This window comes from Populus euphratica, unplaced genomic scaffold (genome assembly GCF_000495115.2).
Source record: "Populus euphratica unplaced genomic scaffold, PopEup_1.0 scaffold1309.1, whole genome shotgun sequence".
NCBI classification, from domain to species: Eukaryota; Viridiplantae; Streptophyta; class Magnoliopsida; order Malpighiales; family Salicaceae; genus Populus; species Populus euphratica.
In genome coordinates, this window is record NW_011501164.1 from 2,724 (window position 1) to 21,998 (window position 19,275).

At 32.9% G+C, this 19,275-nt stretch overlaps 2 protein-coding genes and 1 long non-coding RNA gene across 11 annotated transcripts; 1 reads left to right on the forward strand and 2 right to left on the reverse strand.

Annotated features, from left to right (window-relative positions):
- The first annotated feature begins 2,768 nt into the window (after window positions 1–2,768).
- Window positions 2,769–12,801, forward strand: LOC105117351 (uncharacterized). 8 transcript variants are annotated; one of them, XM_011014983.1, is made up of 5 exons: window positions 2,769–3,465; window positions 9,604–9,719; window positions 9,827–9,921; window positions 10,221–10,574; window positions 10,712–12,801. In XM_011014983.1, exons 4-5 carry the CDS (start codon window positions 10,228–10,230, stop codon window positions 12,603–12,605), a joined length of 2,241 nt encoding a protein of 746 aa, XP_011013285.1. In that variant the 5' UTR covers window positions 2,769–3,465; window positions 9,604–9,719; window positions 9,827–9,921; window positions 10,221–10,227; the 3' UTR covers window positions 12,606–12,801. The 8 variants fall into 8 exon arrangements, with proteins under 8 accessions (XP_011013285.1, XP_011013289.1, XP_011013286.1 ...); XM_011014987.1 differs by having other exon boundaries at window positions 10,225–10,574; XM_011014984.1 differs by having other exon boundaries at window positions 9,624–9,719.
- LOC105117352 (uncharacterized) lies at window positions 3,647–6,183 on the reverse strand. The gene is made up of 2 exons (XR_840729.1): window positions 4,405–6,183; window positions 3,647–4,154 (listed from the first exon to the last, which is right to left on the reverse strand). It is a non-coding gene; the product is annotated as an uncharacterized LOC105117352 (long non-coding RNA).
- A 3,664-nt stretch (window positions 12,802–16,465) lies between the features above and the next one.
- On the reverse strand, window positions 16,466–18,681 carry LOC105117353 (rRNA-processing protein fcf2-like). Of its 2 annotated transcripts, none has more exons than XM_011014990.1 (7): window positions 18,571–18,681; window positions 18,251–18,484; window positions 18,074–18,134; window positions 17,818–17,895; window positions 17,546–17,661; window positions 16,788–16,947; window positions 16,466–16,755 (listed from the first exon to the last, which is right to left on the reverse strand). In XM_011014990.1, the coding sequence occupies exons 2-6, from the start codon at window positions 18,481–18,483 to the stop codon at window positions 16,839–16,841; spliced, it is 597 nt and encodes a 198-aa protein (XP_011013292.1). In that variant the 5' UTR covers window position 18,484; window positions 18,571–18,681; the 3' UTR covers window positions 16,466–16,755; window positions 16,788–16,838. The 2 variants fall into 2 exon arrangements, with proteins under 2 accessions (XP_011013292.1, XP_011013293.1); XM_011014991.1 differs by having other exon boundaries at window positions 16,466–16,739; window positions 16,776–16,947.
- Between the last annotated feature and the right edge of the window lie 594 nt (window positions 18,682–19,275).

Here is a 19,275-nt window from a genome sequence, read left to right on the forward strand (position 1 = left end):
TCTTTGTTTGCCCAAAACATCATTGATAACGTTAGAATTAGAACCATTTGAGAATATAAAAGTTCTAGGAAATTATCTCAGCTTTCCAGAAAAAAATGGAGGGCATTTGAACTTCTAAAACTCTAGATATGGGCCAAACACTGAATAATGTTCGGGCTGCAGGATAGATTTGAACTTTTTTATTATTGCTACAATTTGGACTTGAAAATGATCTTTTTAAATTTTAGGCTTCCATGAGAGTGGGAGACCTATGTCTGAGCTTTCTATCCATATAAAGTAGACCTAAATTTGAGATCTACAGCTCTAGATATGACCCAATTACCAAATAGTGTTCCGGTTTGGACTGCACCAACATCTTTTTTCTAAGTTTGGTCATCTCTTTGTCCTTTCAATTTCAGTTCTTAAACTCATCAATCAATCCTTTCATTTATGTGATAGACCTGCATTTAAAATGAGCATTTACCATAAATTAAAGGTATCTTATATTATTAGATATGTTTTTATAAAACATGCTTTAGTTAAGGAGTTAGTGATACTTCAAGTGCAAAATAATGATATAAAACCTTGATAAAAACACACTTTTAAGTACTAATAAGATATTAATATTAATTGAGATTTGATTAGTCGTTCTCGAAATTGAAGACTAATAATATTAATAGAATTTATTAATATCGATATTATTTGAGATTTGACTTGTCGCTCCTGGAATTAAAAAACTAATGATACATATATATATAATAAAGGAGAATGGTAAAGGAAGAATCTAAATATAATCTAGCTGTATTAAATTATTATTTTGCTTAGCATGTAAAACATAAATGCTTATATTTTATGGATTGTAATTATCTAGCCTCAATGCATTTTAACACTTATGTATGTTGTATTTAGTATCAATTTTATAAAGACATGGTGTATATAATTTGCTGGATATATTTGAATGGATAAAATTGTTTTGAGAAACATTCATTAGTGAGGGAAATAATCCAAGATGATTAGATTAAGCAAATAAAATTTTGTTAAAATATGAAACTCTATCAAAATTTCATCAAAAAGTTTTGTGAAATTTTAATTATACATTTGCTTTATATATATATATATATATATTGCTTATGTATCCTCTTGATAATAATTGAGAATGTTATATCAATCAACAAGTCCAGGATGTAAAATAAGTGAAGATTTAGTTTTTAAAGATTCATTTTAGTGCAAAATGTATAAATCTTTATATCTTACTTAATAACACAAATTAAAATATAATCACACACACTTCACATTGCATGCATTATAGGATTGATATGCATTTAGTTGGTTCAAGATTCAGCAGATTTCAAACTATCAAGGCTGGGTTTTAAGTTGAAATAGTCGATCGTTTGACTATACCAGATTAACTGATCACTTGCTTATTCATCTAAGATGAACACTCGGGAATCTGCAGGAACCACTCAACCTATTGTCTTGACTAATATGATCTGGTTGACCATTTTATCTTTCAAATGATTAATAACGGCTATAAAACAACTAGTTTTGCTAGAAAAACACACACACAAAGAGCTTGTCTAATTATATAATTATATAGAGAATAAAAACATATATCATATACAAACTATCTTTAAAGCAAAAACACTTCAAAATCATTAATATTAAATTATACTCATATTTGTGCACTAAAACTTGATAGTTTTTATTCTCATAACACTTAGACACTTCTCAATCTCTTAAATGTTATCTTGTGAGATATAGAAAGACTATAACTTTCAATTATATTATTTATTCTTCTAGAATATTATTATATTTCAAACAATTATAATTCTTCAAGAGTTTAAATGAAAAAACTCTTGATCATTGGTGAGGTATATCACCAAAGTGAAAAAACTTTAAGATGATATTTCTTCAAATGGTGAAAAAGGGTTAATGAGGATTCATCATATTTTTAATTTTTGTATGTTTACATGATTTTATCATATTTATTATTTTTTCCTTTCAATTACATACAAAAATATTGAAATAGTGTTTGATATATTTGTTTTTAATTTTTTTTTAAGATCATAATTAGTTTTATTTAAAAAATAATATTTGCGATCAAAAAACTTACTTTCATTAAAATAATAAATAGGTACATTAATGATGAATAAAGTTTAGATTGACCTATTACATTTTTTTTAGTTAATTTTTTTTCTTTAATGAAAATGTCTATTTTTTATAATTATTTAATTAAATAAAAAATAATTTTAAAAAATAAAATTATTAAATCCGGCTAAGATTATGGCTTAGTCACAAGTTAGGTGGGTGAAACTAATTTAATTAGAAATGATTCAAAACATTGTCATTTCAATAATTTTTTTTATATGAAAAACATTGAATTGATATGGTTTTTTTATTTTTTATTTTAAAAAATCAAATCGAATTTAAATAAGAGCAATTAAATAATGACTATACCTTTTAAATACTAAATCATATTAGGTTAATTCTCGCTTAATTTACTTTAAAATCCAACCCAGTCTAAAAATTAAATTAATTAGTAATTATGTTAATTTGTTAAATTTATGTATATTTGACACCATGATAATTTTTGTGGATGTGATATAAAAAAATATGATTTAAAAAAAATAATTTTATTTGTAGTTTTTTTAAAAATATATTCAATAAAAATTAACATGAGAAAATTATTTTTTTACTTTATAATATAAGTTGTTTTTACCAACCAACTAAATATTTTTTTTATTTACAATTGGAAATATCAACCATCTCTAATGACATTGGCAAAAAAATTTCCCCGACATCACTGACACTGGCACTGCATCATTTATTTCATTTGATTAAAAAAAAAACAAAAATAAGCACAGCAGCGTGCACACATCGAACACACCTCTCTCTCTTACCAGTCCAGCGACCCAGGCCCGAAAACAACACCACTACTCACGCAGCCACCCATCTTCATCCTCTATCTTCGCTAGCCACTGACTACCACAACGCCAACCACCCAAACCCTCTATCTCCACCCGAGCCTCCAAACCAGCAGCCCCTTTTTCCCTTGCCACGAGAAACGACAATCCCTCTCTCCCGTGAGCCCTCGCCAGCAGCAACCCCATCGATAGCAGCAAACCTCAACAGCCCTTAAGCTACCGACAGCCCATTTCAACCCAAATTCTCATTGGAGACCACCTCTTTCAACGCCAGCCACCACAGTCACGCCGAACACAGAACCACTAGCTCACCAGGCCAACAAAACCACGAGCCTTTTCAACAACCCCACCATCAATGGCGACAGCCTCGTGATGAAGAAGAAGGAGAAAGGCCGATAAAGATTGACCCTGCCACCCTTATCGGCTGGTGGTGCACTGCACCTTCATCTTCGGTTCGACGAGGTAGAGAAGATCACGATCCATAATCTAACGCGCCGGATCCCTCGCCGGAGCTCACCGCCGACGGTGGCAGTTGGCCAGAGCTTTAATCCAGGTTTCGAGGGTATTTTCGTCCTTCTCTTTCTCTTTTCATACACTTACTTTTTTGTGGTTGATTTGAAGTGTTAGGTTAGGTTGGTGCTCAATACTCTTTCGGGATTGGGAGGACGGGATGAGTTGATTATAGCGTTGTTTTGAGACGTAATGGTTGGTCTCGGTGTGAAATTTATTGAATTGCTTTGAAAACATGCCGTGTTGGGATTTTTTTATGTGATTGTTGAATTCAAAATTGTGTGCATGTTTATTGCTTTTAGTTTTGAAACCTAATTTTAAAATTATATGCATGTTGTGATTTTATTTGACGTGTTCTTAGTGCGTGATTTGCCTTTGGTTTATTTTTTTTGTCGAATCCATGTTAAAATTAAGTTCTTACGTCAAGATGCTTGAATTCAATATTTTGATTCTTGAATTGTTTTTCACCTTGCTATGCTAGTACCACTAGGAAAGTCATTAAAGAAGCCTAGTAGAAAAATCTAATGCAACTAAGCAAGATACTTAATAACTAAAAAACTCAAGCACTGCTGAGTTAGCAATATTTTCCACAGCGAGCACATACCTAACAACAAAACATCCAGTGATTCACAATACAAACCTCTTTTGCAAATCAATCACAACTATGCTGCTGAGAATCTGATGAAATACCTCAACAGGCCTTTACATACAAAAACAGGACCTCATCTACAAATCCCAAACCTCCACTCCATGGACAAAAGACTCGCTCGTTAAGTAACTGGAAACCACTATTCATCCCAAACCCAAAAGGATGCGCCTTGAGGAAGAGATATAATAAGCCCAATCCCAGAATCATTATCTTTTGCTAATATTATGCAATGCTGAACCAGTGGAGGGAACATTATAAAATCATTGACATCTTCTTCCAAACTTCTATGGTAAAGCACTCCAAGTATGAGCACTATAGGACTGTGGTCTCCAAAGATCAAACTTCCACTCCATGTACAAAAGACTCACTCTTAAGTAACTAGAAACAACTATTCATACCCAAGCAAACAAGGACGTGCCTTGAGGAAGAGATATAATAAACCAAATCCCAGAATCATTATCTTTTGCTAATATATGCAATGCTGAACCAGTGGAGGAAACCGTATAAGATCATTGATATCTTCCTAACTTCTATGTTAAAGCACTCCAAGTGTGAGCACTATAGGACTTTGATCTCCAAAATACTCGCACTGAAATCATTTTGCCATCAAATCAAAACATCACAATTCAACAAAAGACCATTTTCTACTTTAAATGTGAGTTTCATGCAAAGGCATCATTCAACTAGAGTACATACCTGTTCATCACAACATAAATTGGCATGCAACATTCTTTCTGTTAGGTCCTCTAATGTTAGTGTCATCTCATCATTTGAAATGAAGTCCTCTTGGATAGTGCTCATTGCTACCACACAAATGATACTATAGGAAAAGTCTTTCTGCAAGATTTCAAAACCTGCTTTTGATCTAAGTGACTAAATACAAAAACCAAACCATTCATCAATATTTTTTATAAGAAAAAACTACTCAATTTCAAATTTAGCTTCTTCGAACAAGAATCCATAAATAAAACATTAGAAGTTAAATAAAAACTAGAAATAAGTGAACATGAAAAAAATTAAATATAAAAAAAATTGCTTAAAAAAACCTTTTTATAAGAGTTGACATTGCATGTTGTTGCGATCAATTGCTCTAAGAGATGGGGGAAGAAGGAGGAACAAGAATAAGTAATGGATGCAATTCATTGTCATAAAGTCATTAACAAACTCAATCCAAAGGTAAACTAATATATTAATTATATACTAGAAGAGCTTCTTTTTTTACTATAGCACAAATACTATTCATTATTTTACTGATCACTATGGATTGGAGTAATGATTTTTCTTTTTACATTTTCAATTTGGTTCTTATTTCACACAATTTAGCCATTTTGAGCCCAAATTAGCATTCAATTGGTTCTTTTTTTGGGAGAGAGTTGAATTGAAAGATAGAGGATTGAAGTGAAAAAAGCAGGTAAAATAGGCGGCTTTGAAATTTGTCTTAAAAGTTCATTTTTGTCCACCATCTTTTTTGGCTCTAAGGTGACCAATCCCTTTAATGTTAAAAAATTCAATTCTGGGTTGTAGGAGAGAGCTACTCACCAGATTTCAGTGTAGAGAGAGAATTATTGTTGGCGATGATTTTGGCCACTAAAACGGTAAATGTTTATGCCAAATGGTTCCACATAATAAGAGGAGTTCGAACTATGAGTTTTTGTTTTTTTTTTTACCTTGAAAGTGCCTAAAAAATAGATCATAGCTCAAGAAGATTTTTTGTTTTAGGTTGATTTTGGGTTTCGAGCCCTTTTTTTTATGTTTTTTGAGGCCATAGATTGGTTTAACAAGGTTTTTATGGTGTTTTCTAAGTGTTTTTTGGTAAAAAATGGGTTGAAAATTAGTTTTTGGGTGAAAACAATTGAACCCTATTTTTCCGACCATCACAATGGCTGGGATCTAGGAATCCTGATGACATGTCGTCTATATTTTTTAAAGAAATTGAGGCAGATGACATGTTGGTCTCTCCTTTAACTTAAAAAAAATAAAAGGTCCCTCCATTAACCTAAAAAACAATAAAAGGCCTGTGCACATGCCATTTCTTGATGAGCCAGGTGCTTGGTCTTATTCTTTTTTTTTTTCTATTTTAATTTTTTCCAATTAGTAACTTTTTTTTTGTTTTTTTACATAAGTTTTAAGTTTATGTTTTAATTAATACAACTTAATGATTTTTTTTTGCTTATTTAGCAATTTTTTAAATGGCAATAATTTTTTAATTATATTGGGTGAATGTAATTTTTGAGAAGGTTATTATGACTCAACTATAATTTTTTTAATATTTTATATAGATTAAATATATGCAGCCTTGTAAAATATTTTTTTTCTTTTATTGTATTCAATTAATTTTATGTGGATCGATTTTTGTTACAAATTGATTTTAATAAACAAATTCATTAAACACAACCAAGTATATGATTTATGTTGTAATATTATATATCTTGATCTACATTTGTCTCTCAATTTTTCTAGTTTTGTTTTTATTTATTGTCAATTTTTTTCCTTATTGAATTATCCTGATTTCATCATCTAGAACGCATGATAGACATGTCTTGATTTCAGCTTTCCCCAAGGCAATATGTTTTTTTTTTTTTTGATTTGTTGTTGTTGCCTTATTTTTTTTACAGTGCTATTAAATTAATCGAGATTTAACCCAGTTACTGAATTTTTTTATTTTGTTAGAAGCAAAATTGTCTCTTACTTTTTTTGGGTTAAAAATCTTTTTGGTCCGACCCGCGGCATTGGCATCGCTCGTGTCACCAATGTAGTAAAGGCTAAAAAAGATACCAGTTATGCTACAAGGAGTATCCCAAATAGGTGACCGATCAAGTGTAGACATTCTCTCTTTGAATATTATAATAAAACAAACAAATAGTCAAGATCCATTGATTTTCCACTAAAAAAATCAAAATTCTTTTATGAATTATTTGTCAGGAAAGAAGTAAAATTAATTTGTATAATCTATGACAATTTTGTCACGATCAGCAAGAAATCATACCTTTGAAGAAGAGTTGAGGTAACTGTACCACAAGCTTGCCAACACTAGACAATTCATTACCTTGGAGTGTAACCAAAGGTGCCCATGGCTTTTATCAATGAATACTCTTAGAACTGTACGGACATGATGAAACCTACAAACGATATCTTGTTCAAGACGAATTGATTCAATTTGTAGGGGAAGAGGGTTTTGTCATTCACATCTTTCAATCTGTAAAAGAAAAATTTGACACAATCATTTACATGCTTATGCATGAACTGGGATTTGTATATCCATACATGCATGTTTGTTGGGCACCATGTTAGGGTACATATATGCTGTAAGTTGAATTTTATTTTGAGGATGTCATCAACACAACAAAATAGATATGTACAACATCGATTGTTAAATAGTTATAACACAAATTTATAATGCCAATAGAAAGAGGAGAAAGTAAATTTTGCTAAAGTCTAATGTTGAAGTACAACGCATATAAGATTCCAGTGTATTCAAAGAAGAGAGGTAAACTGAAATCTAAACCCTTGAATAATTCCCAATATAATAATATAGTTCAAATGCTAAACATTTGTAACAATCGTTACATGATATACTTCTTTGTTAATTATAGAAATGACAAGAAAAAGACTTCAATTGCCTCCAACAAAGGGTAAAAACACAGATTTTTGTAGTTTTTTCCCTAGCTTATGCCCCATGGTTTCAGCTTACCATATTTGAAAAATTAAAATTGAAAAGTGATGATTATATTAACAAACACCTGTTCTCCATTAAAGCTTAAAGGAGCCTCATAGTTTAAGCTACCATATTTGAACGATTAACCCTAAAATGTGATGAATCAATTAACTGACATTTCTTTCCATTAAGCTTCAAGGAGGGATATCAGTTCCATCCCATACAAAGAGCATCCAAAGACCTTCAGAAACTTCAAAGGACATGTGCAAAGCCTTTCACCTATAGAAAAAAATGTAAAATAGAATCATTTCTTCAAACAAAGTCAACAAAACCCACTGATAAAAAGCCAAGAAGATTTGCCACCATCAAAAAAGGTACAAGAATAGAGAAATAAAACTCTGGGAGGGAAAATATACGAGAAAAAAAGATGAAAGCACCTTGATAGATTATGGAGGACAGTCAACTTTGTAAGAGGTTATAACTGGAAGTTGATAACGTTTTCCAGTGAAATTGTGAATTTATAATGTCAGACTTTGTTGTGACTGATCCTGTATCTTCAACACACATAATCTGTATAACAACTTTACAATCCATGCCAAGCAAAAACAAAACCCCTTTTAAAGATGACAGGGAAAAAAGAGGGGAAAAATGAAAACTTTATGAGAATCATACCAGTGCCTTTGCTCATACTGGGAAAAGAGAAGTCCAAAACAACTCCTATAAGATTCACCTTCTTCCTTATGGGAATCAAATCCCAACTCGTATTTCTATTATGCTTCATTATCCTTTTCCTTCGACTCCCAAACTAGAGAATCGCAAGAGAGAGAAAGAGATGGGCAACTCGGAATTTTGCAAAGACAAGAAATGAATACACGCAGAATGTTTTGACAGCCAAAATTTGCTTAATTTCTGGTGGGCCAGGGTGATAATTTCTCCCTCTCTCTTAAAAAAGGCACAGACAATCCTAGTTAGGGGTGTTCATGGTCCGGTTCAGTTTGGTTTGGACTAAAAAATCTAACCGAACTGGAATTTTTAATTTCTGGAAATTTAGACCCGGACCAAACTGGTTTGGGTTGGTTTTTTTGCTTTGAAAACCATCAGGGACCTTGATAGTCTTAGATGGATCACCATCTTGAACACTGATAAGATGGTATGGCTCAAAGAATGGCCTCCACATCTCCAAGAAATCCAAGTTCCTTATAGTCGGTATAGGAAATGAAGCCCATCTTTCAATAAAGGCACAACCTTTGCTGCTGTTTTTGTATCAGTTGCAGGCTCAACCATTGTTAAGGAAGCAAGAGAGAGAGAGAGAGAGAGAGAGATATGTGAACAAAGAGGTGTGTAATGAGTATATATAAGGAGAGGTGTGGGTTGGCTTGCGCAATGCTCTGAAATGTGGCAGAAATGGAGGTGAAGTAGGAGACGTGTCTGAAGGTTCAAGGGTGGAATGTGTGTGTGTGTGTGTGTGTGTGAGAGAGAGAGAGAGAGAGAGAGAGAGGATGTGTTAAAAAACAGAGATGAGGTTGTAGGAGGCAGTCAGGCAGCCTGCTATTCTTCTTATTTGAGGTTAGTTGTGATTCTTGAATCACAAGACAGAACAGGAGAAAGAGGGCAAGGGGAGGCGAAATTGAAGGGAAAAAATGATTTAGGGTTAGCATAAGTTTGTATTTATACCTTTTGATTTTGCTTTATTTAAATTAGGTTGAATCGGTTTGGTCCATTTAATTGTTTTCAACTTTCTGAAACCAAAACTGAGCCAGACCGAATAATTTTTCTAGTTTTTAAATCAGTTTCTTTGATTTTTTCCCTTCAGTTTTGTTGGTTTAATTGGTTGGTCGGTTTTTTGAATACCCCTAGTTCTAGTTTTAGTTAGCTTGTAAGTTCAGAATTGATTGTCTGACGCCAGCATGACCCAATAAACTGCCTTAAAGGATGTAGGTGGCTGAGAAAGTCGAGGAAATCAATGACGCAAGTAGCATAAACAACTGCTAAGATTAAAACAGTATGTTTTGAATGCGTCACTCCTCTTTGAGGTTCCTATTTTGCAACCGGGTCTCTCAGTTATCTCTCTCTCTCTCTCTCTCTCTGTGCTTTTTGGTGCGGTCAGAGAAGAGAAAAACAAAATCATAAAACAGTTGCTGTATAAAAGAAAGTCATTAAATGGACAGCAAAACTACATTAGAATCAGAGCCTGGCTTCACGATGTAAATATTCTTGTTCAAAGTTTTCAACTATTTTTACTTTTAACTACCACATTTATTAGGGTTTTTCAATTCCTTTGAGCTTTATTTCTTTCTATTCATAGCCACGTTTGTTTTCCTAGAGGTTTTTCATGCTTTCTATATTTGTTCATGGCTTGAATATTTCTCGTTGTGAGAGTTTCTGACTTGGTCATAAACTCTGCAAAATATGTTGGTTATTATTATCCCAATACTTGTTTGTATTGAACTTGAGCTTATCGATCTGTATTCTTGTTTATAATTTTTGGGATTTTTTTGGTAAGGTAGGCCATGGATGCAAAGAAAATAATAGCTATATGCCAGTCAGGTGGGGAGTTTGTGACAAATGTAGATGGATCATTGTCATATAATGGTGGTGATGCTTACGCGATTGACATTGATCAGCACACCCGGCTGAGTGATTTCAAATCTGAAGTAGCAGAACTTTTCAATTGTAGTGCTGATATCATGTCTATTAAGTACTTTCTTCCTGGGAATAGAAGGACCCTTATTACAATATCCAAAGACAAGGATCTACAGCGTATGGTTAATTTTCTCGGGGATTCATCCACGGTTGATGTCTTCCTTTTATTGAAGGATGTTGTGGCTTGCAATGTATCAAACATCTCTGCTAGTAGGTATTTGTTTTCTGAATTTTTCATATGTACACGAGTCAAGCATTGCTATCTAACCTGGAAGCGAGATACTAACAGATTGTTAAGAGGATGAAGATACTGCCAGGGTTGAAATCTTACAGGATGCTCTGATTTTGCAGGTCAAGCAGGACTACTGTATCAGAAGCTGTGATTCCTGTCGAAGCTCCTATTGATGTTGGTGTTGATATGGCCCATACTGTTGGTGGGTTTGATATGGATTTGTCCAATGGAGATCCTATATCCTGTATACCTATTGGAGTCATTGATGACAAGCAACGTAAAGCTGCACAACAGTGGGAGAACACGATTACTGGTGTTGATCAAAGGTTTAATAGCTTCACTGAATTCCGCGAAGCTTTGCACAAGTACTCAATTGCACATGGGTTCGCTTACAGATATAAGAAAAATGACAGTCACCGTGTTTCTGTCAAATGTAAAACCCAAGGTTGTCCATGGAGGATATATGCGTCAAGGTTGTCAACCACACAATTAATTTGCATTAAAAAAATGAACCCAAATCATACATGTGAAGGAGCTGCTGTGAAAGCTGGTTATCGTTCGACAAGGGGTTGGGTGGGAAGTATCATAAAGGAGAAATTGAAAGTTTCCCCAAACTACAAGCCAAAGGATATTGCAGATGACATCAAACGAGAGTATGGAATTCAACTGAATTATTCTCAGGCATGGCGTGCAAAAGAGATTGCCAGGGAGCAGCTTCAAGGGTCCTATAAAGAGGCATATAATCAGTTACCTTTCTTTTGTGAGAAGATAAAGGAGACTAATCCGGGCAGTATAGCTACATTCTCCACAAAAGATGACTCAAGCTTTCATCGTCTCTTTGTGTCATTTCATGCATCAATATCTGGTTTTGATCAAGGTTGCCGTCCTCTCATTTTCCTTGACAGCATTCCTTTAAACTCAAAATACCAAGGGACACTGTTGGCTGCTACTGCTGCAGATGCAGACGATGGTATTTTTCCTATAGCATTTGCTGTAGTTGATGCTGAAACAGAGGACAACTGGCTTTGGTTTTTATTGGAATTGAAGTCTGCAGTCTCTGCATCTCGCCAGATCACATTTGTGGCAGATTTTCAAAATGGTTTGAAGAAATCGTTAGCTGAGATATTTGATAAATGCTACCACAGCTATTGCTTACGCCGTCTTGCAGAGAAACTAAATAAAGACTTGAAAGGTCAGTTTTCTCATGAAGCAAGACGTTTCATGGTCAATGATTTTTATGCTGCTGCTTATGCACCCAGACTTGAGGGATTCCAGCGCTCTGTAGAAAATATAAAAGGTATATCCCCTGAAGCTTACAATTGGGTTGTACAAAGCGAGCCTGAGCACTGGGCAAATGCATTCTTTGGAGGGGCAAGGTATGATCATATGACATCAAACTTTGGACAGCAGTTCTACAATTGGATATCAGAGGCACATGAGTTGCCAATAACACAAATGGTTGATGCATTAAGAGGTAAGATGATGGAAGCAATTTATACTCGCCGGGTGGAATCAAATCAATGGAAAACTAAGTTAACCCCATCGAAGGAGGAAAAATTAGAAAAGGAAATGTCAATTGCAAGGTCACTTCAAGTGTTACTCTCACATGGAAGCACATTTGAAGTTCGCGGGGAATCTGTGGATGTTGTTGATATTGATCATTGGGACTGTAGCTGCAAGGGATGGCAACTAACTGGTTTGCCCTGCTGCCATGCTGTCGCGGTCTTTGAATGCATTGGCCGAAGTCCATATGATTATTGCTCCAGATACTTCACAACCGAGAGTTACCGCTTATCATATGCTGAGTCGATTCATCCTGTTCCAAATGTTGACCGACCAGTGCAGGGTGAATTAACTGAGGTGGGAGTTATTGTAACCCCTCCACCAACCAAGCGTCCACCTGGCCGGCCAAAGACAAAGCAGGCTGAATCAACTGATATTATAAAGCGTCAGCTTCAGTGTAGTAAATGCAAGGGCCTTGGCCACAATAAGAAGACATGCAAAGAATCTTAGCATACATAGATCGTAGGTAAAGTAGTTGTTTCCTTTTCGTAAGTATCCCATGCTAACCTTTTTGATAATTTTAATTGGCAATCTGTTCACATGTTTTTGTATGCACCGATTGTTGAAAAGCATCATATTTTGCTTGGATGCTTGTGATGTGATGGCTTTTGTGTGCATGTGTGAATAAAAGTCATCATATGCCATGGCACTATAGTGTTATGTTGTGTCTTTATTGTCATGCATCAGTGTGTTGTGTTAGGATAAATCATTCACCTATTGTTTCATGCTTTTATTATCCATTAATAGGAGAATGGTGGTTGTATAGATTCTTGTAACTAAACTAGTGTTTGCCTAAACCACTTCAAATAGCCCTCATGAACAGAAACTATAGTTGTAGTTTGTTGTCCCGGGGCTCTGAGGTGCGAATATGATAGGAATATCTCTGGGGACCTTTTGTACAAGAGCATACATTATAGTAAACAGCACATGTATTGTGGGTGTTTTTAGGGCATACATTATAGTAAACAGCACATGTATTTTTGGTGTTTTTATGTTTTTTGTTTTTGTGGTAGATATCATGTTACATAAAATTTTAAATTTTTTTCGCTCGAAATTATTTTTTTGTGTTTTTGTATTATTTTGATGGGCTGATATTAAAAATAAGTTTTTTTAAAATATTATTTTTATATATTGTCAAATGAAAAATACTTGAAAACATTTCGTGGTTTTACTCGTGGTTGAAGTGCAAGGCTGATGATGACCTTTTTGCTTCAACCCTTGTTTCTTGCCTGTTTACTTAAATACTTATTGGCAGGTGCTGTTGTTATATTGATCAACCAGCCGAGGAAGTCCTTAATTAATGTATTTCTTGTGTTTGAAAATCCAATAATCACATAAATCAGTAGTAATTAAACTCCATTTGCTTCACAGGGGAAAAGAATGTGAAACAGGATAAAAACAGTAGGGAGAAATTTAGATAGATTTTGGTTATTGTCACAGTAATCAGTAGAGACAGAAATGTGGTTAATCAGATAGATATAAAATATAAATCTATTTCTATAATAATTTTAGAGTAAATATTTATACTTTCAAATCAGGATATATACAGGGACTTGTGTTAAAGATAATATTTATTATTTATTATTTTTAAAATATTATTGTAAAAAATTCTCATTTCTAAAATTGTTCAATTAATGTATATAATAATAAAAATAATAATTATTATAATCTTAAAATTTATTTAAAAAATAAAAAAAACCTTGTTTTTCAATTAATTTTTTAAAAAAGTCAATGGCTTGACCTGTATTTTATCCTTACCTTGGCAAAATCATTTCATTATTTTTTCAAACTCAAAACAGTACAAGCCTTGGATTGGCTAGATTTTAAGAAAAAGCATCAGTTGTGATTTTATAATTAGAGTTATTATAATATTATTAATTTAAATATTTAAATATAAAATAAAGTTAAAAAATAATGTAAAATTAATTTTTTAAAATATGTTAATTTGATAATAATATATATTAAAAGTAAATATATTTTATTGTTTCTTTTATCTTACCCACTAATAAGATATAAAGATAAACATTTTATTAAAACACCACTATTAAACATAATTATATTTTATATTTTTATCTTTTCTTATTTTTTTCCTTTATCTCTATTTTATTCATCTCTTCAATTTCAAAACAAATAACCAAACAATATCATGCTATAAAATTGATACAGAATCATGACAGCTTTGAAGACCAGATCTGCAGATGCCCCCAGTAAAATAACGTGGCATCATCTCATCTGTTAAAAGCCAAGTTATGCACTATCCCTGCGGCATTAGCAAGCAGCCACACGAATCCGATTCATTCGATGAAATTTCGAAGGGCTATTCCTACCATTCTTTAAATTTCTAGCAGTAGCACTTCTTGAGGTGCACCAAGATTTACAATGGCACAATGATCATGAATAATCCTACATGACAATAAAAGTAATGATTTGGTCGGCGTTGCCTCCGGTTGAGAGTTAAAAGCCAAAAAGCATACAACAAGGTGATGCAATTCAACGCAAAGCTGCCTCTCCAACACCAGCCCGTATACAGTAATAGTGTGGTATCTTCCCACCGCAACCACTTTCAAAACTTTGCTTATCAAAAATCAATGCAAAATGGACACGAAAAATGAAAGCTGAAGAGCCCATTAACTATGCAGAATCAGATCTAAATGGTGAGACTATGTGAATTTTTAGTTAAATTGATGAAGAGAGAGTGATGAGGGTTAGCATAATACCAAGTTTAATCATGTCAAAGATGTGGACTCATTACAAGAGTTACAAAAATAAATTTAAAAAGATATTGAATAAGAGGTTTGCTCCCTATGTGGTTTCAAGTTCGAATCCTTGGTTGCTCATATGATGGCCACTAGAGGTTTACATAGTCGTTAACTTCAGGGCCCGTGGGATTAGTCGTGATGCGCGCAAGCTGGCCCGGACACCCACGTTAATCTAAAAAAAAAAAAATTTAAAAAGATATTGAATATACTTGTTCAAAACATATAAAACAAGATGAACCTAAAAGAGTTTAGGACATTTAGCTAGCACAAGAATAACCTCTAAGTCATCTAATTCAAGTTCAAGAAGAGTCTAATTCATGTGAATAGAAGAATAATTAGATATAATTTTTTAAGTTAGGAAGAATTAATTAATGATTCTCCTAGTTTAAAAAGAAGCTAAATTGACAGGTATATATATAAAAAAAACTTTCTTCATTAATTGTCCATGTAAAATAAGAAAACCGAGTACAACAAGACAAGAAAACTTCAAAATTAATTCTACATTCATAAATCTCTGAATTTATTTTGAACTTCTTAGGAATAACAAATCTGATTCTAGCATATTTATGATATTAATTTTGAATTTTTATTGTTTTTATTATTTTCTTCTTAGACTTTGATTTATTATTATTTATTTGAGTCAATTATACATGGGTCTTAAATAAATTCACATAAGAGAGTTTCATTATAGTATTTTAGTCTATAATAAGTATAAATAAAGCTATAATCGAATGTATGGGAGGCTACAAAATTGAGATTAATAAAAATTTCTTTGTTGCACCTTGTTATGTGTGTTAGTGAGATATTTTTTTTTATCAGTTCTCTAAAGAATTGAAAACGACTTATCAAAGAATAAACTGATTTCATGACTTCATTCTTATACTTCTTGTTCACAAATCAATATTTATTGGGTGAGGGTTTTCATTTTCAATAACATTAATGCCTGTATATAAGTTATCTTTATGTCACATTTTTATCAAATATAATTTACTTGGCTTTCTAGAAGTTGATGTCTTTCTGTATGGGATGTTTGACTGCGTGTTTAAGATATTCGTATCATTTAGGTTGTAATGGAGAGGGATCTAAGAAATTATAAGGTGCTCTAATGATATTTTATTAGTTATTTTTTAGATATATGGTTTTTTTTAAATAGTTATAAGTATGAGAGAATAAAATACATGATCAATTAAAAAATAATAAACAATACTTTTATAATTTCTCTCTTGTAAATTCTCTTTTTTAAAGTTATATTCAGAAATAATTAATTAATAAAATGTAATTAGTTATTCTCTAAGCACTCTAAAATTTCCAAAGAAATTTGAGCAAGTGTAAATCAAAAAACAATCTGTGTCTGTGTCTGTGTAACCTAGTACTTCGGTTGGTTTTATTAACAATTTAACAGTTCTTTTTTTTGTAATACTTCTTTATTTCTAGTTAAAATTTTCAATTTTATCTTCTACAAATAAAAAATAATTGAGAATTTAAAAGGGAAGTTTGGACATTTTATAAAAAGTTTAGCAATCAAATTCTGATTAGGGGAATAATCTATGATTTTCAAACCAAAAAGACTAACTTTATAGCAATTCAGATGAGTTTTGTTGAATTGTTACATGTTAAAGCCACAGAACAACAGCCAAAAAACTTTATAGCAATTGCATGCTCTGGCGATCATACATGTTAATGAAAATTTGAAACAGTAGCAAACAAAATTTCCTCACGTAGCTTTACACATGGAAGAGCATATCTCAAATCTTTCGGTCCTTTTCCTGTGAATTTCTTGGAATTACTGTTCATTCTGCCATGCTCCAACAATCACTATGACTATCAATCTATTTTAAGTCCTCTGAAAACGTAAATTGTGTAATTTTAAGTCCTCTGAAAACGTAAATTGTGAAACAAAGGGGTCATGATAGTAAAACGGATTCTAGTGCCTTCTTTCCTTGGCACGTTTCCGGGATTGTTTACCCTTTATCTTCCATTTATCATTTCCACCTGGGCGATTCTTTTCCTCAATCTCTCGAACCTTACGCTTCCTGTAACATGTTATTACAACAAACAACAATATACAAGCAAGATTAGCAATATGCTGCATTAAAAATGACAAAAATCAATTTATCAGAAACCTTTGCTTATCAATAATCTTAAAATCAGCTTCTTCAAAATGATATATGTACATATAAAAAATAAATAAATAAAAAACATCAGTGTCTTTAACATATAGCAGCAATATCAGTTTGTTAAAGCTATGACCGCAATAAAGATATTGCAACAAGAACATTCACATAGCTACTATTTTTGGGTCATCAACATGCAAGATTACATGCTTGAACCATACTTTCACACTGTGATCTAAAACAAACAATCTACAAGATGCCCAATGTACTATTTAATCACGTAACATGCTCTTTCAAAGACATTGACGGTTAAATATTACCCCCAAGTGTTAATGTTATAAACTGATGATCTTGCATCTTCAACTACTTTGTGATTTTATTCTTTCCCTTGACAATAAGATATCTTCAAGAAACAGATTACGAGACAGCATTGAAATACGATGTAGTCATCATCTTTCACTAATAATCAAATCAGGTTTCTTTTAATAAAAGGTGATCAAGTCTCTGTCCATCTCACCTGTAAGCCCGGAAAGTTTGATCATAAAGTAGTTCATCTGCAATGGTCGCTTTCCTCTCCTTCTTAGTTAGCCTACCAGAGTAGAAATCTGTTGCAGACTCCACAACTGTGCCCACCTGATCATTTGTCAATACCACAAAATGATTTACCAATTGACCCAATGGAAAAAATAAAAAACCATCGAGGAAAAACAAAAGCCCTACATATATATCATCCCAAAATGCTATGCGCTACACTTCACTCTTAGTTTTATCCATACACCAAGGAATTACCTGGAAATATTTAGGGAGATCTTTTGACTTTGGATCGCCCCTCTTGTAGTGTCTCTTTGGATCAATGGCACTTCTCAGCTATATCATCAACACAAGCAAAATGGCAGCAAAAAAAGTAAATATCCATTCTTTAAATCATATGAAATGCCTGTTTAAAGTCAACTATTCGAATCACTCCATGCAAAAATCAAGGCATCACATCATGATCACTAAATTTCCACAAAACAACAAAATCCATAAACATAGAGAATGGAACCTTAAGTAGCTGGAGATCCCTTTTCAACTCTTGAGTTATAGTTGGGGCGGGCATATCAAACCTATTTCAACAATTCACATGGAAAAAAAAAAACAAACACCAAGTCATCAATTCATATATATTTTCTAAGTTATTTTTTCTAAAAAAAAGATAGGAAGTTTAGTATTGAAAACATACCAATCCTTGCCTAGTGTATCTTTGCGTTGGCTTTTACGTAACTTGTTTAACTTAATAGGATCATTGGGTGGCACAAATAAGCCGTCAACAAGCTGTGAATTGGGCTTCCAGAGTGCACTACTGCTTTCAGCCTCATCTGGGGTCTTGATAGTTTTGGTTGTAGACGAGGATAATGTCGGCAACGTTGGATGCCATGAGAGACCAATCACGGGTCCTTTATCTTTCTCGGCCATTCTGATTTGCGGAACCAAAACAAATAAGAAACCAACAAAAAACAGAGATAGACAGGGAGAGAGAGCTAAGAGAAGAAAACGACTAACGTGGTGAAGCCGCAGGTGATGAGGGTTTGAAGCGAAAGAGAGAGAACTGCGAGACCGAAAACCCTATCAATAAAGTGCCGGAAGGAACAGAATGGGTTCTTAATGGGCTCTTAGATCAGATGGACCAACTGAGGCTTACTTTTCCCGATCTATGCACTCTAACATGTATCCACCAAATAAGAAGAAAGAATAAGAGGAATAGAGAAAACCGAGCCCGATAAAGGCAAATCTCTGTCTCTCCTATCCTATTCCTTTGACTTTCTTCATCATATAATAATCTAATGTTTAAGCGTGATGAGCTGCAAGGTTAACATTTTACTTTATTAACAAAAACAAAAAAAAAAAAGAGATGGCATTTCTATACCGTGGAGTGTATTGTAGTATAGGAGTGAAATTATTATGGATTGTAATGGTTTTTTTTTTTGTTTTTTATAATTTGTAATACGAACATTTAATTTTTTTTTAATTGGGATAGTTAAATTGATTTTTTATGATTTTCATTTTTTCTTTATAATTTAAAAAATTATATTTTTTTTGGTAAACAGAACATTTTAAATTAAAAAAAAAGATAATTTTTCCCGTATTATATAATATATTTGTTTTGCATAATTTTACTCTAAACCATATTTTTGTCTCTCTTCTAAAATAACATTTCTCTTTCCAGTCTTTCGCTCTCCTAAAACTTGACACATAAACTAACACAAA

Coding starts and splice junctions, on each gene's coding strand:
- LOC105117353 (XM_011014990.1), bottom strand. CDS start 18,483: ATGGCCGAGAAAGATAAAGGACCCGTGATTGGTCTCTCATGGCATCCA. Junction 18,135..18,250: donor GATACACTAGGCAAGGATTG/GTATGTTTTCAA, acceptor TTGTTGAAATAG/GTTTGATATGCCCGCCCCAA. Junction 17,662..17,817: donor ATCTCCCTAAATATTTCCAG/GTAATTCCTTGG, acceptor ACAAATGATCAG/GTGGGCACAGTTGTGGAGTC.
- LOC105117351 (XM_011014983.1), top strand. CDS start 10,228: ATGGATGCAAAGAAAATAATAGCTATATGCCAGTCAGGTGGGGAGTTT. Junction 10,575..10,711: donor TCAAACATCTCTGCTAGTAG/GTATTTGTTTTC, acceptor CTGATTTTGCAG/GTCAAGCAGGACTACTGTAT.